The 24927-nt window shown below is 42.3% G+C and overlaps 1 protein-coding gene across 2 annotated transcripts in view; it reads right to left on the bottom strand.

The window, feature by feature from the left end:
* The window catches only part of LOC133579567 (uncharacterized), a 78449-nt gene that overhangs the window by 32733 nt on the left and 20789 nt on the right, over window positions 1–24927 (bottom strand). Inside the window, exons 2-6 of one of the 2 annotated variants that reach the window (XM_061934056.1) lie at window positions 22873–23016; window positions 9361–9586; window positions 9142–9269; window positions 7675–7876; window positions 479–601 (exon numbers count right to left, since the gene is read on the bottom strand). In XM_061934056.1, the coding sequence (XP_061790040.1) occupies window positions 479–601; window positions 7675–7876; window positions 9142–9269; window positions 9361–9586; window positions 22873–23016 (823 nt within the window). The remainder of the gene's footprint in view (window positions 1–478; window positions 602–7674; window positions 7877–9141; window positions 9270–9360; window positions 9587–22872; window positions 23017–24927) is intronic. The other variant, XM_061934057.1, reaches the window with a different exon arrangement.

Here is a 24927-nt window from a genome sequence, read left to right as displayed (position 1 = left end):
ATCAATTAAACCCAGGACCTCCTAATTGTAAGGCACATGCACTAACCCCTGTTCCACCGTGCAGCCCTACAATTAGAGGCAAAATCACAAAATAGGTAAAGAGTATACGTATCAGGATCCGCAATTAGGGATGTGAATCTTACAACAACTCAACATTCAATTTAATTACGATTCTTGAGATGTCGATATAAATGTCAGAATCGTGATTCGGATGTGAATCGATGACTTTTGCTATTTTTGGCTTTGATTCCTTATTTTGTAATTTATTTTTTTAGTGAGGAGTTAGTGCTGTGTTGCTTTTTTTTTAAATTGGTATTTCCCCGTTGCCTATTGCAGAGTTTCCCCCTGATGACCCGGGAAAAATGAATGGAGTTGTAAGTCTCAAGCTTTGACTTCACTCCTCAGATTGAGTGTGTTTATCCCTAAATTCCAACCAATCACACTTACCTGTATCTGCAAACCCGATTGTTTATCTTACCTTGAATGTTGGACTCATGGGACCATAGCAGTTTAATGCATCCTCTTCTTCACTGCTGCAAACAGAAACTGCAGACCCCACAGATCGGTCCTCATCCCACCGAGATCGTTCTTCCCTAGACCTCTGCGGAAAAAACAACAACAACATTAGACTAAAATAGCACAATATTTCTGAGCGACTTCCACTGTTTTATGTATCTCTTATGCCTGTTCATTATTTTTACAGTCTCATTGTATGGCCTTAATATTTTTTAAACAACAAAGTTGTCATGCCTTCTCTTGGTGTCTTTTCCTGCCATTTAACATATCACTCACCTTGTAATGCAAAACAATGCATTATTAATTAGCATTACACTAATTTGCTGTTTTTTTAAATATATACTGTAATACAAAGCTGAGATGTGTTGCCCTAAATTAGATCGCTTTAAGCTTCTTAAAAGGCCCCCTCTAATTGATAAAATTGTTTCATAGTTCCAAACCTAAAAATGATGTCTACAGGTAAAATGTTTAATTTACTTTCCCTAAATATCTAAAAGCATTCATATTCTCCATCCATCCATCCATCTTCTTCCGCTTATCCGAGGTCGGGTCGCGGGGGCAGCAGCCTAAGCAGGGAAGCCCAGACTTCCCTCTCCCCAGCCACTTCGTCCAGCTCTTCCTGTGGGACCCCGAGGCGTTCCCAGGCCAGCCGGGAGACATAGTCTTCCCAACGTGTCCTGGGTCTTCCCCGCGGCCTCCTACCGGTCGGACGTGCCCTAAACACCTCCCTAGGGAGGCGTTCGGGTGGCATCCTGACCAGATGCCCGAACCACCTCATCTGGCTCCTCTCGATGTGGAGGAGCAGCGGCTTTACTTTGAGCTCCTCCCGGATGGCAGAGCTTCTCACCCTATCTCTAAGGGAGAGCCCCGCCACCCGGCGGAGGAAACTCATTTCAGCCGCTTGTACCCGTGATCTTGTCCTTTCGGTCATAACCCAAAGCTCATGACCATAGGTGAGGATGGGAACGTAGATCGACCGGTAAATTGAGAGCTTTGCCTTCCGGCTCAGCTCCTTCTTCACCACAACGGATCGATACAGCGTCCGCATTACTGAAGACGCCGCACCGATCCGCCTGTCGATCTCACGATCCACTCTTCCCTCACTCGTGAACAAGACTCCGAGGTACTTGAACTCCTCCACTTGGGGCAAGATCTCCTCCCCAACCCGGAGATGGCACTCCACCCTTTTCCGGGCGAGAACCATGGACTCGGACTTGGAGGTGCTGATTCTCATCCCAGTCGCTTCACACTCGGCTGCGAACCGATCCAGCGAGAGCTGAAGATCCTGGCCAGATAAAGCCATCAGGACCACATCATCTGCAAAAAGCAGAGACCTAATCCTGCAGCCACCAAACCAGATCCCCTCAACGCCTTGACTGTGCCTAGAAATTCTGTCCATAAAAGTTATGAACAGAATCGGTGACAAAGGGCAGCCTTGGCGGAGTCCAACCCTCACTGGAAACGTGTCTGACTTACTGCCGGCAATGCGGACCAAGCTCTGGCACTGATCATACAGGGAGCGGACTGCCACAATCAGACAGTCCGATACCCCATACTCCCTGAGCACTCCCCACAGGACTTCCCGAGGGACACGGTCGAATGCCTTCTCCAAGTCCACAAAACACATGTAGACTGGTTGGGCAAACTCCCATGCACCCTCAAGGACCCTGCCGAGAGTATAGAGCTGGTCCACAGTTCCACGACCAGGACGAAAACCACACTGTTCCTCCTGAATCCGAGGTTCGACTATCCGGCGTAGCCTCCTCTCCAGTACACCTGAATAGACCTTACATATTCTCTTCATGTCATATTATGCTCCTCCCAATGCTGTTGTTTTTAGTTTAGAGTTTGTAGCCAATCAGATTTCAGATAGCTTATGTTGCCATGCTGTACCAAATCTGCCCAGGGCCTTCAGAATCAACAATGTGGGCGTCTTTGCACTGTAAGTGAACGGACACATAGAAGTGATAGACAGTTGCGATAGCCAATCAGATCACGTGTTGTCAGTAAGGCATTTTAGCTGGCCGAACGCTGTGATTGGATACTCACTTGGGAGTCCCAAGTGAGTATCCAATCAAAAAAAATGAAAACAGAAAGTGGCACCGGAACCATATGAGCCATAGAAAGCCACAGAAAAGTGTATGTCTTACACCTAGTAATCCGCTGTGGACAGAGAAAGCCAAGCAATACAGGTTTAGCGAGCGGTGCGCGCTCCCGCGAAGGAAATACATTTTTGGCAGGCAATCACATTATGGCACAACACCGGTGGCAAAATGGTTTTCCCGCCACTTTCACACAAATTAAACGACTACATGCGGTACCACTGGCTTATACGGCGTCGGATGGGTGCTACAAATTATGAGTTCAAATATTTCATTTCTTAATTTTTTTAATGTTTCATTTGTTTTATACAATTATTTTCATTATGACAGAACCACGTAAGATATGTTTTAATTGCTGAAGTGGGTTTATTGAATGTTAAATGCGCCGAAAAATAGACCCTTTTGTACACTGCTAAGTTCAATGCACAGTATCGAACAAGTGTGTTTCTGTATAGTATCTCCAGCCGTGTCCATGTGGTGACATAGATTACCATATTTTGAGAGGTGAAGTCGGACTAAGTAGGACATCACTGAAGGCCGAGGTGAGAAATGCACAGCCCGCCACTGGGTTGTAGTAATACAGCTAAAGAAGGGGTCAGCCGGCATACATTTGTAAATGACGGTAATATGAGGAAATTATGGACCACTTTATTCAAACTGACTTGCACAAAATAGGACGGACCAAGAGAAGTGTAATTTGCAACGTTCATTTTTATGACTGTGACTTCAAAGAGGAAGGGTTTTGGTCGGTGTTTGGATGGAAAAGATTTAAAAGACTCAAGCCAAATACGACCTAGAAAATCAGGACCACCCTCAAGTGGAGTAACACTGAGTCAGAACATGTGGAAACATGGAGAAAGAAGAGTTGACCTGGGGATCAAAAACGAGAGAATGATTAGGTAAGCCACTTTTGTGTCATCGTAAGATGGTTGAGGAAATGCTGAAAGGCATAAGGACACAGGCTATGGTTTCTATGGAAGAAGAGATGTAAGCACAGGGAAGTCTGGAAATGGCGATTATTTTATGTTATTATTTTATATTTTTTGCTCATAATGTTAACGAGGGCTCTGAATCTTTGGGTGTCTCACGATTCGATTCAATATCAATTCTTGGGGTCAAGATTCAATTCAAAATAAAAAATGTTTCAATTCAACACGATTCTCGATTCAAAAACAATTTTTTCCCGATTCAAAAGGATTGTCTATTCATTCAATACATAGGACTTCAGCAGGATCTACCCCAGTCTGCTGACATGCAAGCAGACTAAAAAGCTTTTATAATTGTATAGGGCAATGTTTTATCAACTGATTGCAATAATGTACATTTGTTTCAACTATTAAATGAACCAAAAATATGACTTATTTTATCTTCTGTGCAAATATTGGACACAGTGTGTTGTCAAGCTTATGAGATGCGATACAAGTGTAAGCCACTGTGACACAAGTGTTCTTTTTTATAAATGTCTAATGATAATGTCAATGAGGGATTTTTAATCACTGCTATGTTGAAATTGTAACTAATATTGATACTGTTGTTGATAATATTCATTTTTGTTTCACTACTTTTGGTTTGTTCTGTGTGGTGTTTGTGTCTCCTCTCAATTGTTCTGTTTATTGCAGTTCTGAGTGTTGCTGGGTCGGGTTTGGTTTTGGAATTGGATTGCATTGTTATGGTATTGCTGTGTATTGTTTTGTTGGATTGATTAATTAAAAAAAATAAAATAAAAATAAAATAAAATGAAAAAATAAAAAAATAAAAAAACTATTTTTTTAAAATGAGACACTCGGGTGAAGAGAGGGGCGGAGCTTTCTACCGATCACCACCTGGTGGTGAGTTGGCTGCGATGGTGGGGGAGGATGCCGGACAGACCTGGCAGGCCCAAACGCATTGTGAGGGTTTGCTGGGAACGTCTGGCAGAGTCTCCTGTCAGAGAGAGTTTCAATTCCCACCTCCGGAAGAACTTTGAACATGTCACGAGGTAGGTGCTGGACATTGAGTCCGAATGGACCATGTTCCGCGCCTCTATTGTCGAGGCGGCTGATTGGAGCTGTGGCCGCAAGGTAGTTGGTGCTTGTCGTGGCGGTAATCCTAGAACCTGTTGGTGGACACCGGCGGTGAGGGATGCCGTCAAGCTGAAGAAGGAGTCCTATCGGGTTCTTTTGGCTCATAGGACTCCTGAGGCAGCGGACAGGTACCGACAGGCCAAGCGGTGTGCGGCTTCAGCGGTCGCAGAGGCAAAAACTCGGACATGGGAGGAGTTCGGTGAGGCCATGGAAAACGACTTCCGGACGGCTTCGAAGCGATTCTGGACCACCATCCGCCGCCTCAGGAAGGGGAAGCAGTGCACTATCAACACCGTGTATGGCGAGGATGGTGTTCTGCTGACCTCGACTGCGGATGTTGTGGATCGGTGGAGGGAATACTTCGAAGACCTCCTCAATCCCACCAACACGTCTTCCTATGAGGAAGCAGTGCCTGGGGAGTCTGTGGTGGGTTCTCCTATTTCTGGGGCTGAGGTTGCTGAGGTAGTTAAAAAGCTCCTCGGTGGCAAGGCCCCGGGGGTAGATGAGATCCGCCCGGAGTTCCTTAAGGCTCTGGATGCTGTGGGGCTGTCTTGGTTGACAAGACTCTGCAGCATCGCGTGGACATCGGGGGCGGTGCCACTGGATTGGCAGACCGGGGTGGTGGTTCCTCTCTTTAAGAAGGGGAACCGGAGGGTGTGTTCTAACTATCGTGGGATCACACTCCTCAGCCTTCCCGGTAAGGTCTATTCAGGTGTACTGGAGAGGAGGCTACGCCGGATAGTCGAACCTCGGATTCAGGAGGAACAGTGTGGTTTTCGTCCTGGTCGTGGAACTGTGGACCAGCTCTATACTCTCCGCAGGGTCCTTGAGGGTGCATGGGAGTTTGCCCAACCAGTCTACATGTGTTTTGTGGACTTGGAGAAGGCATTCGACCGTGTCCCTCGGGAAGTCCTGTGGGGAGTGCTCAGAGAGTACGGGGTATCGGACTGTCTGATTGTGGCAGTCCGCTCCCTGTATGATCAGTGCCAGAGCTTGGTTCGCATTGCCGGTAGTAATTCGGACACGTTTCCAGTGAGGGTTGGACTCCGCCAAGGCTGCCCTTTGTCACCGATTCTGTTCATAACTTTTATGGACAGAATTTCTAGGTGCAGTCAAGGCGTTGAGGGGATCTGGTTTGGTGGCTGCAGGATTAGGTCTCTGCTTTTTGCAGATGATGTGGTCCTGATGGCTTCATCTGGCCAGGATCTTCAGCTCTCACTGGATCGGTTCGCAGCTGAGTGTGAAGCGACTGGGATGAGAATCAGCACCTCCAAGTCCGAGTCCATGGTTCTCGCCCGGAAAAGGGTGGAGTGCCATCTCCGGGTTGGGGAGGAGATCTTGCCCCAAGTGGAGGAGTTCAAGTACCTCGGAGTCTTGTTCACGAGTGAGGGAAGAGTGGATCGGGAGATCGACAGGCGGATCGGTGCGGCGTCTTCAGTAATGCGGACGCTGTATTGATCCGTTGTGGTGAAGAAGGAGCTGAGCCGGAAGGCAAAGCTCTCAATTTACCGGTCGATCTACGTTCCCATCCTCACCTATGGTCTTGAGCTTTGGGTTATGACCGAAAGGACAAGATCACGGGTACAAGCGGCCGAAATGAGTTTCTCCCGCCGGGTGGCGGGGCTCTCCCTTAGAGATAGGGTGAGAAGCTCTGCCATCCGGGAGGAGCTTAAAGTAAAGCCGCTGCTCCTCCACATCGAGAGGAGCCAGATGAGGTGGTTCGGGCATCTGGTTAGGATGCCACCCGAACGCCTCCCTAGGGAGGTGTTTAGGGCACGTCCGACCGGTAGGAGGCCGCGGGGAAGACCCAGGACACGTTGGGAAGACTATGTCTCTCGGCTGGCCTGGGAACGCCTCGGGGTCCCACAGGAAGAGCTGGACGAAGTGGCTGGGGAGAGGGAAGTCTGGGCTTCCCTGCTTAGGCTGCTGCCCCCGCGACCCGACCTCGGATAAGCGGAAGAAGATGGATGGATGGATGGATTTTAAAAAAATAAGAATCGATTCAGAATCGCACAACGTGAGAATCGCGATTCAAATTCGAATCGATTTTTTCCCACACCCCTAATGTTAACCATATCAGTTTTAAAGTATGGACCAGAGCGACAAAACATGCAAAGAAGTGAAAAAAACATTAGTTTTACATTCTTTTATCCACAATATGCGAGGAAATGGGCTCAAGTTCTGTAGATGACATCGCACAAAGAGGGGGCGGCATATACAGTCAGTTATTACTCAAAAACCAATGGATTTTAAGGTAAATGACAGCCAGATTCATTTTCAAGATCAAAACTGTCACGGTTTGGTTGCAGCTTACTGCGAGATTCGTTCTCCCGGGATGCAAACGGACGACTCCGGACAGGACTTGAAGGTAGGAACATGATTTAATTATCCAAAACTCAAAGGGGTACAAACAAAAAGGAACACAAGGCGAAGGCACAACGCGCTGATCTCACTTGGAGCTAAAGCACAAAAACTTAGCGCAGGAAACAGAAGCTAACACTTAGCATGGACTATGGACAAGCAATACTCCAATAACTGTGGCATGAAACTAACAAGACTTACGTGGCAAGGCATGAGGCAAACAATGATGCCAGGCCGACTGACCGGCAAAGGCAGGCTTAAATAATGCCTCTGATTACTGCTCAGGCAGCAGGTGAGCGGGTGAACATTAATCAGAGGCAGGTGGAAATAATAATTAACTAAAAAAAAAACAAGGGTGCACAAAAAACAGGAACTAATGCAGTCCAAAACTAACAGAACATAACAAAACATGATCCGGTCCACGGATCATGACAAAAACATGCATTACGAGATCTTTTTAGCGTAATCTGGGACGCTACGGGTCCTACAATGTGTTTGATGTTTCCTCAGTGAAAAAAGTTTCGACACCTGGTCTATGACATCATCGGGCTTCTTCCTAGTATTAGAGAGAGCAGTGAAACTAAGAGAAGCAGAAGTCACAAATGTAGTTTCATAATAGTAAATAAACTGACCTGCAGCCTTGGCTTTTGCGCAACCTCCATATGCCTGTCTTGCACTTTGTCATGTAAAAGGTTTAGCTCCCCTTCCTCTTGGTCATCACCATACGAGGGTTTGCTCCTGCTGTGGTCTGACCTCCACTCCCTCTGCAAAATCTGCTGTATTTCTTCTTCTTCTTCTTCTTTCACTTGGAGGTCTGCCATGCAGACACCTTCGCTGTTCACAAGAAAATGTGATTTATTTCATGGTATGTAATATATAGCACAGTAAGCAGATTTTTTTTTAAATGTGTGTCTCTTAAAACAAATAAAAAAGTTCAATATATGTAGTTTTTTTTGCATGTAATATAAAATAGTCAAAAACTAAATGAGACGCTGGCCTGCCATGTTCCGAATTTCTCATTTGGATATGTAAGTAGATGAAGGGACAGTGGAAGGTCATTATGCTAGTGTCACCGCATTCCTAGAAGCCACACCAGCTCGCTCCTCCCCCTCCAAATCCCTTTTGACGTGAACCTCCAAAAAATAATGACCATGACATGGACTGCAGAGCTGTGATTGGTTGACTTTTTTTTGGTCCAGTATCATTTCTTGTCCTAATCTGTCTTTTTTTTGCCCGCCTTTTTTAAATCCGCCAAAACAAAACAAATAGAGCAAATTGAAGATCGTCTCAGCAAAGAAATGTGCAAATATGAGCACGACTTCCATCCATCCATTTTCTACCGCTTGTCCCTTACGGGGTGGCGGGGGCGTGGATTAATATGTATTATAAAAGTTCCACTCTGATTACTTCCATCTCCAACAACGGTCTGAATGTCACCTCATTTGACATTGTTCACTACAGGACTACACAGGCTGGGTATAGAGGTGCATTTGTGTCTTCAATACACAGCTTTTTTTTCCAGCAATGACATTTTTTACACTGAATTTTTATACACTGAATTTTTTTACACTGAATTTTTAAACACTGAATTTTTACACACTGAATTTTTATACACGGAATTTTTAAACATGTAATTTTTTTCCACTGAATTTTTAAATACTGAATTTTTTCCACTGAATTTTAAAAAGCTGAATATTTTTTTACACTGAATTTTTATAGACTGAATTTTTTAAACACTGAATTTTTAATCACTGAATTTTTACACACTGAATTTTTACACATGTAATTTTTTTCCACATGTAATTTTTTTACACAGAATTTTTAAATACTGAATTTTTTCCACTGAATTTTAAAAAGCTGAATTTTTTTTTTTTTACACTGAATTTTTATAGACTGCATTTTTAAACACTGAATGTTTAAACACTGATTTTTTTATAGGCTACATTGAATTTTACAACACTAACTTTTATACACTGCATAATTGGTTTATCATTATAACGTTAATCGTTCCATCCCTATACTGTATTAACATAATATACACGCCATGTCAATCAGCGTTAGTGGATGGATACATAATAAGTGAAGCAAAAAGCAAATACTGTGAGTGTGGTCTCATCCTTCCACTGGCCGTGTGGAGCGTTTTGTCTGCTGGTTGGTCAAAGTCCTGTTGTGTCGCATCTTGTGACGGAAACGCAGTTGACTTGTACGATAGCTTTGCTTCCTTTTTCTAAAAGTAAACATAAAATGTGACCATAATTTAAAAAAAATCTAAAAGTCTGATTATTATTGATCAGTTGTAAAGCATACAGGTACAATACCCTTACAGGGGAGCTTCCTGCAGATTGGAGAAACATATTCCTCTGTTGCACTTTTTCATTCTCCTCAACTCTCTCTGCTTTGCACTGCATGGTTGAAGGTGCCTCATGCTCCTTGACCCTGAAGTGTTCACGATCATTACGTTTCTCCAATCTGTGGCTCCAGTCACTGAAGCCCTCATCTTCCTCCACAACAAGGCAGCAACTGGGCTTCACCTCCTCAGCCGACCTGAGGAACAAGAAATGGGCACTAAAATGGAATTTTTGTCGCCACTCTAAAGTACTTGAACGAAACTTAAGTAACCCCATCGTTACCAGCAGTGAAACATTAACTTTGAGACCTCAAGGTGTGGTTTTACTTAATCATTTCAGCACCTTGGTTGTAGCTCTAAGAAGCCAAAATAAAATATCACTTTTGTATAAAAAAGAACCTCTCGGGTAGGGATGTCAAATGTACGGCAGGTTTTATCCGGCCCGTGGGATGGCTTTGCGAAGTATAAAAATGAGCCAACATTTTTGAATGAAAGAAACTGCTGTTCTAAATGTGTCCACTAGATGGCACAATAGCAATTATTTGTATCTTTGTAGATTATGGTACATATTATTTAATAATACCACCTTAACATTTGACAACCAAACAATTACACAAGGCGAATCAGTAAAGAATCTGGGTATTATCTTCCACCCAACTCTCTCGTTTGAGTCACACATTAAGAGTGTTACTAAAACGGCCTTCTTTCATCTCCGTAATATCGCTAAAATTCGTTCTATTTTATCCACTAGCGACGCTGAGATCATTATTCATGCGTTCGTTACGTCTCGTCTCGACTACTGTAACGTATTATTTTCGGGTCTCCCTATGTCTAGCATTAAAAAATTACAGTTGGTACAAAATGCGGCTGCTAGACTTTTGACAAGAACAAGAAAGTTTGATCATATTACGCCTATACTGGCTCACCTGCACTGGCTTCCTGTGCACTTAAGATGCGACTTTAAGGTTTTACTACTTACGTATAAAATACTACACGGTCTAGCTCCGTCCTATCTTGTCGATTGCATTGTACCATATGTCCCGGCAAGAAATCTGCGTTCAAAGAACTCCGGTTTATTAGTGATTCCCAGAGCCCAAAAAAAGTCTGCGGGCTATAGAGCGTTTTCTATTGGGGCTCCAGTACTATGGAATGCCCTCCCGGTAAAAATTAGAGATGCTACCTCAGTAGAAGCATTTAAGTCCCATCTTAAAACTCATTTGTATACTCTAGCCTTTAAATAGCCCCCCTGTTAGACCAGTTGATCTGCCGTTTCTTTTCTTTTCTCCTCTGCTCCCCTTTTCCTTGAGGGGGGGGGCACAGGTCTGGTGGCCATGGATGAAGTGCTGGCTGTCCAGAGTCGGGACCCGGGGTGGACCGCTCGCCTGTGCATCGGCTGGGAACATCTCTGCGCTGCTGACCCGTCTCCGCTCGGGATGGTGTCCTGCTGGCCCCACTATGGACTGGACTCTTACTATTATGTTGGATCCACTATGGACTGGACTCTCACAATATTATGTCAGACCCACTCGACATCCATTGCTTTCGGTCTCCCCTAGAGGGGGGGGGGGGGGGTTACCCACATATGCGGTCCTCTCCAAGGTTTCTCATAGTCATTCACATCGACGTCCCACTGGGGTGAGTTTTTCCTTGCCCGTATGTGGGCTTTGTACCGAGGATGTCGTTGTGGCTTGTGCAGCCCTTTGAGACACTTGTGATTTAGGGCTATATAAATAAAGATTGATTGATTGATTGATTGATATGTAAAAATAAAAAAAAATAAAAACACATGGTAGAAAATGGATGGATGGATGTTTGTTAGTACACCAGTCGAGAAAAATGAGCAAACTACATAAATAACATCCTATAATTTGATTTTAATACTATTTTTTTTATCTTGATATATTGAAAATGAACACCAATGAGTTGACTGATGAACGTTATCACATAATTTATTCACAAAGTATAAATAAGGACAAATAAAGATAGAATACTATTAACCGCAACATGTAAGTGTAAAAACAACAACAACAACATTATGATTTGTACATTTTCAGAATGTGCTTGCTCTATTTTTAAACAAAGAAAACAATCTGAAGTTGTCTTTATTTTTAAGTTATCGTGCTGTGATTTTACCCACTTGGGAGTAGATTTTTCTCCATGTGGCCCCCGATCTAAAACGAGTTTGACACGCCTGCTTGTTTGCGTGGATTAAAACATGTGCAAACATTATGGCGCATGCAAAGCTGATCTACTAAGCTCGTGTGCAGAGCATTGCGTTTCTTAAAAGAGCAAATTAGGGAGCTTATTACATTTAGAGTGTCTGTCTTCCCGCACATGCAGAATATTCAGTAGAACCACCACAATAGTGGGAGGAGTAGAAGCAAATATAATCATTTAGCGCTCGCAATGTGATTCATCAAGACTGAAAGTGTTTGGCAACCGCTGTTTTGCGTCTATTTTTAGCACGTTTGAAATGCGCGTGCAAACTGGCTTAGTTACGCACACATGGCTGTGAAAAAGGAGGCGATCACAGAAAATGAACAAAGAATCCTCCGTCTGTGTGTGTCAACATATTTGAACTGACTGAAATAAAAAAAAAAATAGACATGTTCATCAAAATAATTGTATAATTTCATAGTTGCTGGATGATTAAAAGGGGAATTGCACTATTTTTTTTGTTGAATTTTGCTTATCGTTCACAATCCTTATGAGACAAGAAACATTTTTTTTTTTGCATTCTAACTTGTAATAATGGTCTTGTTTTAGGTGGCAAGCAATGCAGCTAATGGGAGCAATCTATTCTGCCTCTAAATCACTTTAGAAATGCATCTAAAAAAATGTCAATACTTCATTTATGTTCCGTCAGCTGTATAATAACCAAGCTGTAACGACATTGTTTTTGCTAGCGTAGTAACAACATGCTACAACATTAGCCGTAAACTGGCGACAGCAAGAGGTAATAGTCACTTTGTCAGCAGCTGAATGGCTTTGGAGTTTATAATACACAACACAATGCGATAGGACACCAATCTGTACTGACTGAAAAACATGAACAATCATATTACAGTATCTGTAAAGTATTAGCCCATATTTCATGTTTTCTTTGTACACAGCTAGCTCGACAGTGTACGTACTGTACTGTTAAACTGTTTATAAATCTGTAGAATTGAAGACATTATCTGTAAATAAACAGTCCGTCTGTTATTTTAAGTAATATGCCAGTAATGACAAACTATGTATATTTCTATTTTATTTTTTTTTACAGAAAAATACCAAATCAATTATACATAGCATTTTCTGTTTTCTTAAATTACTTTAAAATGTATGTAAAATTACAGTAATTATCTTTCATTAAATATGTAGCTTGTTATATAAAAGTCTCTGTCCATACTAACAATCTAACACAGGGGTGTCAAACTCAAAAACAGAGTGGGCCAAAATTTAAAACTGAACAAAGCTGCGGGCCAAGGTTGAACAAATGAACCTTTTAATAGGGACCCAAACAAGTTTTGCATTGAATATTGAACAAGCAAGGCTTATATAACTTTATAGTGACATGCAAAATTGAGTTTCAAATAATAATAATAATAATAATTAAAAAATATCAATGGCATATCAAATTAATTTAAATAAAAATTGAATGCCTCTTTTCTATTTGCAGCCTTCTGAAGTAAATAACAATAACTTTTTCCACAGGCTAATACATTTGAAAATAAAATAATGAATAAACCAACCATTCAGGACTTTAAACTGCTCAGTTTGTAACACACTGATCTAATCTGATGTGCCCAAGCCAGATGCCTGGCATCTTTTCTTGGATGCTAGTTCATTAATGTCGGGCTCAGGCTTTGAGCTGAGGCAACCTTCATTATCGAACGAAGGTGTTCATCAGTCATTATATCTCGTCCACCCGGACCACAGTCTTGGGGGCGTGCCTTAAATGCACTGCCTTTAACGTACTCTACGAGCTATCGTCACGTCCGCTTTTCATCCATTCTAACATCGTTCAGACCCAGTCACAAGATATGTGCGGCTTCTGTAAGCACACACACGTGAATGCAACGCATACTTCATCAACAGTGATACAGGTTACACTGAGGGTGCCAGTATAAAAAACTTTAACACTGTTAGAAATATACCCCACACTGTGAATCCACACCAAACAAGAATGACAAACACATTTCGGGAGAACATCCGCACCGTAACACAACATAAACACATCAGAACAAATACCCAGAATCCTTTGCAGCACTAACTCTTCCGGGACGCTACAAAATACACCCCCGCTACCACCAAACCTCCCCCCGCACACACACACACACACACACACACACACACCCTGTAGCGTCCCGGAAGAGTTAGTGCTGCAAAGGGTTCTGGGTATTTGTTCTGTTGTGTTTATGTTGTGTTACGGTGCGGATGTTCTCCCGAAATGTGTTTGTCATTCTTGTTTGGTGTGGATTCACAGTGTGGCGTATATTTCTAATAGTGGAAAAGTTTTTTTATTCGGCTACCCTCAGTGTAACCTGTATCGCTGTTGATGAAGTATGCATTGCATTCAATTGTGTGTACGTTCAAAAGCTGCACATGTTATGTGACTGGGCCAGCACTCGTTGGACTGGCTGAAAAGCAGACCTGACGATTTTCGGGAGGGGCGCTGAAGTTTGGAAGACTCCTGGGAGGGTTGGCAAGTATTAGAATTAGCGGTGAATGCGGTGTTACCGCGGCACCGCCGCAATATATAATCGGCGGGCCAGCTTTAGTGTTAATTTGATATGGGCTCAAGGGCCAAGAGAAATTCCACGGCGGGCCAAATTTGGCCCGCGGGCCAGAGTTAGACACCCGTGCTGAAGAATAAAGGTATTTTTCTGCAGAACTGTTTGCATCGTCACTTAATAATTTAGTAAAAATCTGTAAAATTACGATATTTTTCCGCAAAACGTTTCATGACAATTTCTGTAAATATAATGTTTTTGATCATTATTTGGTTTACAATGTTTTACTCTAATTTTATGGTTTTCGTTTGGCAGCCATAGCTGCCAGTAGATGACCGTTTTTTTACAGAATTTTTTTTTACAGTGTAGTTGTACTGTGATGTGATGCATGTTTCATGATCAACATTATAGTGACTTACTCGATGGACAGTTGTCCGTTTGGTCTAGCTGGATGTTTCCAGTTGATTTGGGTAAGCAATATATTTATTTCGGCATAGCTTGGCTCAAAGTTCCACATTTGCAGCGTGACGATGTCACGCCAACCTCACACTCTTGGCTTCTGTCTGCGCCAACAATTCAGCCTCTTGTTGTGCTCGCTTCTATAAGCAGGAGTTCTTCCTCCGTATATTCAGCTTCAAAAAGATAAGGTTGCGAATTCTAATTTTTTCCAAAATAGTTGTCTTTGTTGTCTGTTATGAAGTCTGCCATGATTAGAACATACACGTGTTTTTTTCCTGAAGTAGGAACACACATTTGTTGCCAGAAGTCGGACGTGCGCTGCAATGGAAGCGGAAACAAATGTGCTATGGAAAGAAGTTCCGACATTGATTTAAAAGACCAAAATATGGTAAATATTGCACATATTACATATTGTTATGAATGGGTCTGTACATTTACTTGCAGCATGCATATAAAATGTTTTGAAGATGTTTTAGAGGGCTTCAAAGGCTATATTGGTGACTCCTTGCAGTGTCTTGCAAGTAGTTTGTATCATCTTTAAAATCCCCCCCCAAAAAACATGTGTTTTTGTCTTTCATAATGATTGTGAAGGATACGCAAAATAAATAAAAAAGAGCAGTTGCCCTATAAGGGGCTGATCAAAACAAAATAAATTGATTCGTTTTGGTTTCTGCTGGCATTTTTTTTTCATATAGGAAATATATTTCAATATATTTATTGTAAGCCATGATGATCAAAATTAAAACAAATAAAGGCTTGACATATCTCACTTTGCATGTAAAGAATTAATATCACAGATTAGTTTCACAATTGAAGTTAATTGATGACATGAATGGACTTTTACTCCAAACTCTAATTTTACAAGTTTCACCTGTATAATATAATGAATGAAAGAAAATCTGGTTGCAGGAAAACACGAAACTTTTCTCTGACTACAATTGAACATTCATCCATCCATCCATTTTCTACCGCTTGTCCCTTTTGGGGTCGCTGGAGCCTATCTCAGCTACAATCGGGCGGAAGGCGGGGTACACCCTGGACAAGTTGCCACCTCATCGCAGGGCCAACACAGATAGACAGACAACATTCACACTCACATTCACACACTAGGGACCATTTAGTGTTGCCAATCAACCTATCCCCAGGTGCATGTCTTTGGAGGTGGGAGGGGCCTATCCCCAGGTGCATGTCTTTGGAGGTGGGAGGGGCCTATCCCCAGGTGCATGTCTTTGGAGGTGGGAGGGGCCTATCCCCAGGTGCATGTCTTTGGAGGTGGGAGGAAGCCGGAGTACCCGGAGGGAACCCACGCAGTCACGAGGAGGACATGCAAACTCCACACAGAAAGATCCCGAGCCCGGGATTGAACTAAGGACCTTCGTATTGTGAGGCAGATGCACTAACCCCTCTTCCACCGTGCTGCCCCACAATTGAACATTCACATACCCAAAATGCTAACTTTTGACCACAAACTTAGTCGTCAATCGTTAACATTCGTCTCGCGGCAGATGTGAACTGGAGTAGGAACTGCCCACCTCGGAGCCAGTCAGAATCTGTTTCTCGTCCTGCTCATGTAAATGAGAAGACATTCATTTCAGCTGAACAAATAATAGCGCTAACATTATAGGTGTTGAGTTAGTACCTGTTGAATTCATATGACGTGCTAGCATTACTGCTGCTGGGATTAGATAGGAACGGTTTAAAACGCGACTTTAATTTTTAATTATTGCATGCTGTGTTTCAGCATATTGCTTTTATGTCCTCCTCTTGATGAACTAGCAGCCTTGTAATTATTACAAGCAGCGCTGTTGCAATCTTTTCTGGTAAAAACTATTAACACTGTCATTGATGCTCCCAAATCTGCTGGTTTTGATGCTTCTTTTGAATTCTGTGAAAATTGTCTCCATTTTTTCACTGACAAAATTGTGTCAACTAGAGCCAGTCTATCTCAGCCTTCATATGACCCTTCTGTTCCTCTGCATTTCTCTTCTGTTTTCCATCAGTTTGAGCCGGTGTCCTTTTCTTTTCTTTTTTAAGTGACACAGTTAGTCATATGAAGCCCTCTGGTTCTCCTGCAGATGCCCTCCCACCTCGCCTGTTTAAGGAGGTACTTGCTACTATTGGATCAAGTGTCCTTAACATTATCAATAGTAGCCTCTCTTCTGGAATAGTTCCAGTAGAGTTTAAACATGCAGTGGTACGACCTCTACTTAAAAAACCCAGCCTCGACCCCTCTCTCCTCTCTAACTTCAGACCTATCTCTAATCTTCCATACATTTCCAAAATATTAGAGAAGGTTGTCTACAGTCAGTTGTTGCCCTTCTTAGAGGATAATGGTATCACTGAGCTGTTCCAGTCCGGTTTTAAAGCCCTCCACAGCACAGAGTCAGCGCTTCTAAAAGTTTTTAACGATATCCTCCTGTCCACTGATTCTGGTAAATATGTTGTCCTGGTGCTTTTAGATCTGTCTGCTGCGTTCCACACCGTCGACCACGCCACCTTAATCACTCGTCTTGAGAACTGTGTGGGCATTAAGGGCGCCGCCCTCAACTGGTTCCGGTCGTACCTAACCGACAGGAGTTTTTGTGTAAAAGTAGACAGTTTTATGTCGTCCACAGCTCCTTTACCACATGGGGTCCCCCAGGGCTCAATCCTTGCCCCAATTTTATTTGCGCTTTACCTTCTCCCCCTTGGTTCTATTTTTAGGAAGTACAGTATTGCATTTCATTTTTATGCCGATGATTGCCAGATTTATTTTCCCATGGCACAAAATAACACGGTTCAACGTCTTATTGACTGCCTGCACGACATCAAAGTCTGGCTTTCAGCTAACTTCCTGAGCCTAAATGAAGATAAAACAGAAGTTATGTTGTTCGGTCCAAGTCGCTCTCCCTCCCCCAACGTTGACCTCGGCACTCTGACCCCGTATCTCAGCGACTGTGTCACAAACCTGGGGGTAAAGTTTGACTCAGATTTTAAATTCGAAAAACAAATCAGCAGCGTCGTTCAAAAAAGCTTTTATCAATTACGCCAAATAGCGAAAGTGAAACCGCTTCTATCGAGACATGATCTTGAGAAATTAATCCACGCTTTTATCTCGACTCGTCTTGATTATTGTAATGCCCTGTATGTTGGCATTAGCCAGGCCTCCCTCGCCCGCCTGCAGCTCGTGCAGAACTCTGCTGCTCGTCTGCTAACACAGACCCGCAGACGTGAGCACATCACCCCTATTTTAGCGTCCCTTCACTGGCTCCCTGTGCGTTACCGAATACATTTTAAACTCCTTTTATTTGTTTTTAAATGTCTAAACAACCTGGCGCCAACCTATCTCTCCGACCTCCTTCAGCCTTACTGCCCCACCCGATCCTTAAGATCAGCCGATCAGCTGCTGTTGACGGTCCCTGACACAAGGCTGAAGCTTAGAGGTGACAGAGCTTTCGCCGTTGCTGCTCCCAAGCTCTGGAACGACCTACCCCTGAGTGTTAGACAAGCCTCCTCTCTTCCTGTTTTTAAATCTCTCTTAAAAACATACTTTTATTCCATGGCTTTTAACACTGAGTGATATCCATCCTGCAATGGCGCCCCATAATACACCTGCTGTGATCCTGTTTTTATGTTTTTATGTTTTTATTAATTCTATTTTAATTATTTATTTTTTATCGTGTTCTGTTTGTGTTGTGTTGTGTTTGCTCGGTACTCGTTTTATCTTTTAACCTGCTCATTGTACAGCACTTTGGCTACCCCTGTGGTCAATTTTAAATGTGCTCTATAAATAAAGTTGATTTGATTTGATTTGATTTAAAATGTAGTCAACTTTCGAGCGTTTGTTGCGCCCGGGCACTGCAATTTTGCGATATGACGTCACTACGCACGTTGCGTAATGATGTCATCCCCATCCGGAAGAATCGATAAGAGAACCTCCTAAAAAAATGGCAAGCGATTCCAAGAAATTGATGCAATTTTATAGTTTGCCCACGCTGTTTAGATTTTTGGATCTTTGTAGATGAGGCCCTGAGTGTTCTATCCAGGTGGTAGATAGAACCTACAGTTTCAGGTTGCATCCTGGGAGCAGAAGGTTTCCACGGGATTATACAAAGAGCCTCTGTGGGCTACTGTTTGAGATGAGGTACTCATTAGACAAATGATTCTGGTAACTCAATAATACATGAAGACAAAACTAAATGATTAGATACTGTATACTTCTAACATTGTAGTTATTATCATGTAAACTGGAATATTGTGATCAGATCTACTAGTACTTTTATTCAACGTCAATACATAATGTACAGTATTTCACTAAATGTTCATATTATTATACAAATATTCTTGATTCAAAAGAGCCAGCAAGTCAGGAAAATTGCTCTAATGCAGTGTCATGTCACAAAATAATTGTGTATATTCAGTACACTCTCAAAAAAGTAGCAGCATGTACCTAAAATAATTCAATGCTTGTCAGTGGGGCTGCCTCTTTTTGAAAGATATGTCCATACCCTTCAATCCTCACCCATTTGTGTACCTTTTTGAATTTGTACCAGTTAAAGTACTGTACAGTCGTTATAACCTCCCAATCCTATACCGCCCAAAGTGCTTTACATAGCAGGAACCTCTTAAATAGCTGACAGTGCCAGGATCATGTCAAAAAATAAAACAGGATCATTTTAAAAATTATAAATAAAAGTTAGTATAATAGAGATGATGGCAATAATCAAGTATACTAATAATGGAAACATTATTATCATTATATATCAATATCATTATTGATCACTGCTCTAAATGCATTAACTACAACCCCTACAAAATGATGGAATCACAAAATTTGTAGGATGTTCATTCAGTTGTTTAATTTTGTAGAAAAAAAGCAGATAACAAATGTGACACAAAACTATATTCATTGTCAGACATATTGAATAAACAAGTTGTTATTTCATTTTTTTTAGTTTTGGTTTTATATTGAAAAACAAATGAACAAATGATACACAAATTCATTTCAAATGGCAACTTTCTGGATCTAAGAAACTAAAAAAAAAAAAATTCAATAAAATAAATTGGTGGTCAATAACAGTTTTATTTTTAGATCAAGCAGAATGAAAATTTTGGATCACTGAAGTTTGAGGAAAAAAAATTATGACAACATGAAAAGCAAACAAAAAGTAGTTCTACACACCATTAGTACTTTGCTGCACCACCTCTGCTTTTATAACAGCGTGTAGTGTCCGAGGCATGGAGTTGTAAAGGTTTTTGCTCTATGGCAAGATGCATTGTCATCTTGAAAACTGAAGTCATCATACCCAAACATTGTTTTGATTGATGGAATAAGAAAAGTGTCCAAAACATCAATGTAAACTCAATTTAAATTTGTTGAAGATGTAATGGCAACCATCTGCCCACTGCCATTACCTGACATGCAGCCCCATATTATCAATGACTGGGGAAATGGACATGTTTTCTTCAGGCAGTCGTCTTCATAAATCTCATTGGAATGTTACCAAAAGAAAGTTCTAGCATCATCACCTTGCCCAATGCAGATTCATCCATCCATCCGTTTTCTTCCGCTTATCCGAGGTCGGGTCGTGGAGGCAGCAGCCTAAGTAGAGAGGCCCAGACTTCCCTCTCCTCAGCCACTTCGTCCAGATCCCGAAGCGTTCCCAGGCCTGCCGGGACACATAGTCTTCCCAACATGTCCTGGATCTTCCCCGTGCCATTCTACCAGTCGGATGTGCCCAAAACACCTCCCCATAGAGGCGTACGGGTGGCATCCTGACCAGATGCCTGATGCACCTCATCTGCTCCTCTCGTAGTGGAGGAGCAGCAGCTTTACTCTGAGCTCCTTCCAGGTGACAGACCTTCTCACCCTCTCTCTAAGGGAGGGCCCCGCCAACCGATGGGAGGAAACTCATTTTGGCCGCTTGTACCCGTGATCTTGTCCTTTTTGGTCATAACCCAAAGTTCATGACCATAGGTGAGGATGAGAACGTAGATCAACTGGTAAATTGAGAGCTTTGCCTTCCGGCTCAGCTCCTTCTTTACCGCAACGGATCGATACAGCGTCCGCATTACTGAAGACACGCACCGATCCGCCTGTCGATCTCACGATCCACTTTTCCCCTACTCATGAACAATACTCAGAGGTACTTGAACACCTCTTGGGGCAAGATCGCTTCCTAAACCAGGAGATGGCACTCCACCCTTTTCCGGGCGAGAACCATGGACTCGGAGGTGATGATTCTCATCCCAGTCGCTTTTCTCAGATTCATGTGTCATCACTAAATATGACTTTTATACAATCATTCATAGTGCACAATGGCTTTTCCTTAGCCCATTGGAACCTTGTTGTTTTCTGTTTAGTTGTTAATGATGGTTTACGTTAAGTTTTTCAGTATTTAATCCCCATTTACTTCAGGCGTTTTCTTAGTTTCTTGCACAGACTGACTCCAGTTTTTTCCCCCCAATTTGTTCTTCATTTGTTTTGATGTGCATTTTCAAGACATATTGCTTTAAGTATGCTGTCTTGACCCTTTGTTGTTTTTTTGGTCTACTAGTGTGCTTGCCTTTTACAACCTTCCCATGTTGTTTGTGAACAATCCACATCTTTTGAAACATTGCATGATGATTTACCTCTTTGAATCCATCCATCCATTTTCTACCGCTTGTCCCTTTTTTTTTTTTTTTTTTTTTAACCTATTGCTACTATAACAATCTACAAGGTTAATGTAGGTTGCTTCTCTTTCTCCCCCTCCATTTTTCTGCATTCTTTCGTATCTCAAGTTATCATTACGTATATGTATTGTTGCATTTGAACAACTGTATTGTTGATAATAAAGGTAAAGTATTGGTATTGTTCATTATCAATAGCGCTATTTCTATTGGTATTTGAATTGCTCCATTTGTAGTGTAATAATGCTCATTGTCATTTCTGTATTATTTTTTATTTTCACTAACTGATCATTTGCTGTTACTTTTACCATCATATTTGTACATGTCGTATTTGCTGATGTTGCTCTATTGTTGTTGTTTGCTGTTGTTTTTGTCTCTCTGTCTAATCCTCCTCTTGTCCCCACAATTTCCCGCTTGTCCCTTTTTGGAATCGCGGGGGGTGCTGGAGCCTATCTCAGCTACATTCGGGCGGAAGGCGGTGTACACCCTGGACAAATAAGTTTGATAAACCTCTCTTTTGTTTCAATGGACATATTTCATGTTGGAGCCATGATTCATGTCAATCCACCTGGTGCAACAGCTCTCCAAGTTGTGAACACTCCTTTTTAACTGCAATGACCAGATTTAATCTGACGAATACAAATTTACAGGGTGATTCCCATAATATTTCCTCAAAATTCCACGATTATGTATGTTTTTCACTGTGCTTGATATAAAAATGAAATTATTTCTGACTACCACATTTTATGTATATTCTTGATTTGTTTTAGTGTTTCTTAAAGCCAGAACGTTACCAATTGAATTAACTATTGTTTTGTGTCATGTTTGTTTTCTGCTTTTTTTTCTACAAAATGAAACAACTGAATTAACATCCTCCAAGTCTAGTGATTCCATCATTATCCGAGGTCAGGATGGATCATTTTTTATAAAATACTGCACATAATATAAAAAATAATATAGTATTGTCAATAAGGAAACTAATTTTTAATGCAGCAGATACCCTTAAGGTACAGTTGAAATGGTACAAATGTGTATTCTGTATCACTTTGTACCCTTTTGATAGTGTAAAGGTATACTTAATGGCCTCTTAAAGACCAATATTATTTTTTGGAGAGAACATTGGTAAAAATGTACCCATAGGTAAAGAAATGTTTATGTCTTGTACAATACCTGTTTTTTTGAGAGTGTATATACAGTACACACTGTATATCACAGCAATGAACATATGAAATAGTTTGTCAATGTAACCCCTAATACAAGCCACTGTCTGTTTTAGAAAATATTAAAAACACAGCTGCTGAACAACAATATACATCAAATATCATAAGATAAAAAGCTGAGGTGTTTACTGAACAAAGTTGCAGGCGATGTTTTCCCTGACAAGCCAGCTAGAAGCTGATTGTACAGCAGCAGTCTCAGCTGATTCCCTGGACTGGAAGTGCACATTCTGCATTGCCACTTCTCTTCAGCACTGAAAAGATTGGAAACTCAGCAGTAAAGTTTCCATTTGGTTTGTCATCCCATGTCCAGAATGAAGAGCATACATTAAGTACAGTATGTGCCCTGCTTGAGCAACTAGTGTGTGTGTGCATGCACCCATCACTTCAAAGGAATAAATCATTGAACACAATATAGCATAACATGATTTTTTTACTTACTGTGCTGCGATTGTGAATGCTTGCTTGTTTTGCTGTTGAGAATTCAAACAAGCACCTCGCTCTTCTCTTTGACTTTCCCTTGCTTTCCTCCTGCGCTCTCGCTCCACTTCCTCTGCATCTTCCAGGCTCCGCTGAACCGTCACCCTGCAGCCACCAACACAAAAGTGAACTATCAACACCTTTTTTCACATTGAAGAATGTTTCCAAGACAGCACCAAACATCATGTAGCGCTTTAAACTAAGCAATGTAGGAGTTTTTTTTTTGGGGGGGGGGGGGCCGCGTCTATTTATTGTGTTAATTGCGATTAATTAAAGTTAAAGTACCACTGATAGTCACACATACACACTAGGGGAGGTGAGAGGAGCCGTGAGCAGCAGCGGTGGCCACATTTGGGAATCATTTTGGTGATTTAACCCCCAATTCCAAACCCTTAAAGCTGAGTGCCAAGCAGAGAGGTAAAGGGTCCAATTTTTGTAGTCTTTGGTAAGACTCAGCCGGGGTTTGAACTCACGACCTATCTATCTCAGGGCGGACACTCTAACCACAAGGCCACTCAGCATTACATAATATTCATTCATTCCTTAATGCCCATCCATCCATCCATTTTCTACCGCTTATTCCCTTTGGGGTCGCGGGGGGCGCTGGAGCCTATCTCAGCTACAATCGGGCGGAAGGCGGGGTACACCCTGGACAAGTCGCCACCTCATCGCAGGGCCAACACAGATAGACAGACAACATTCACACTAGAGATGCGCGGATAGGCAATTTATTTCATCCGCAACCGCGTCAGAAAGTCGTCAACCATCCGCCATCCACCCGATGTAACGTTTGATCAGAACTGCACCCGCCCGCCATCCGCCCGTTGTTATATATCTAATATTAATTTAAAAAAAAAAAAAAGGGTGAAAACTACGCGAATTGCACCTTGTGCAGACAAGATTTTTCGATCGGACACGGAGGAATTAGCGATGTAAAAGACCACGTTGGGACAAAAAAACACAAGTCTAATGCCTTTGCTAGCGATACAAGTGGAAAACTTTCAACGTTTTTCGTCGCCCAAACAGATTCTTTGGATGTGATAAATGCCGAAGTTTTATTTACGGAGGCAATAATTGAGCATGGACTTCCAATCGCACTGGCTGATCACATGGGACAGTTAATAATGTAATGCAACCTTTAAAAATCATTACGCGGTGATCGCGATCCCAAAAATAAACTTTTCTTGCATGATAATGTCCAGAAAAATTTGCTTTATATTACTATAGAGTCCTTTTAACGAATGAGTTTGATGGTTTATCACAAACCTTAAATGAAATTCCATGGCCACCGTCCTGCTCTCTATATCAACCAGGGTGAGCCCCACCCCTTTCGTGAGCGCACTGCGAAAGCGGACGAGGCGGGGTGTCGGTGCGGTGGGCGCGGTAGTGACCCTGGACGTGCGTCGGGCCCTTCTCGCGGATCGCCTCAGCTACGGCTCCCGGTGGGGCCCTCTCGGGGGAAGGGGCCTCGGTCCCGGACCCCGGCGAGGCGTCCCTTCTCCGCTCCGTAAAAGTGTCCATCTCTTTTCTTTTTTTTTCTTCTGTTGTGGCATATGCAGCAGGTGCCTGCTCGTTTTTCGTATGTGGGTAACAACATTTAACTATGTATATATATTTCCCAATTGGTTTAACTGCCACCCGCAAAAAAAATAAAAAAATAAAAAAAATATCTAATTAATCCGCCCGACCCGACCCGCGAGCGGATAAAATCTTATTGTTTTTAATTTCATCCGCCCGATCCGCGGATAATCCGCGGACTCCGCGGTTGTGTCCGCAAACCGCGCATCTCTAATTCACACTCACATCCACACACTAGGGCCAATTTAGTGTTGCCAATCAACTTATCCCCAGGTGCATGTCTTTGGAGGTGGGAGGAAGCCGGAGTACCCGGAGGGAACCCACGCAGTCACGGGGAGGACATGCAAACTCCACACAGAAAGATCCCATTAAAGTAAAAGTTAAAGTGCCACTGATAGTCACACACACACAAGGTGTGGTGAAATTACCCTCTGCATT

The sequence above is a fragment of the Nerophis lumbriciformis genome, linkage group LG15 (assembly GCF_033978685.3).
Source record: "Nerophis lumbriciformis linkage group LG15, RoL_Nlum_v2.1, whole genome shotgun sequence".
Classification (NCBI taxonomy): domain Eukaryota; kingdom Metazoa; phylum Chordata; class Actinopteri; order Syngnathiformes; family Syngnathidae; genus Nerophis; species Nerophis lumbriciformis.
This window is presented reverse-complemented; position numbering and strand designations above follow the sequence as displayed.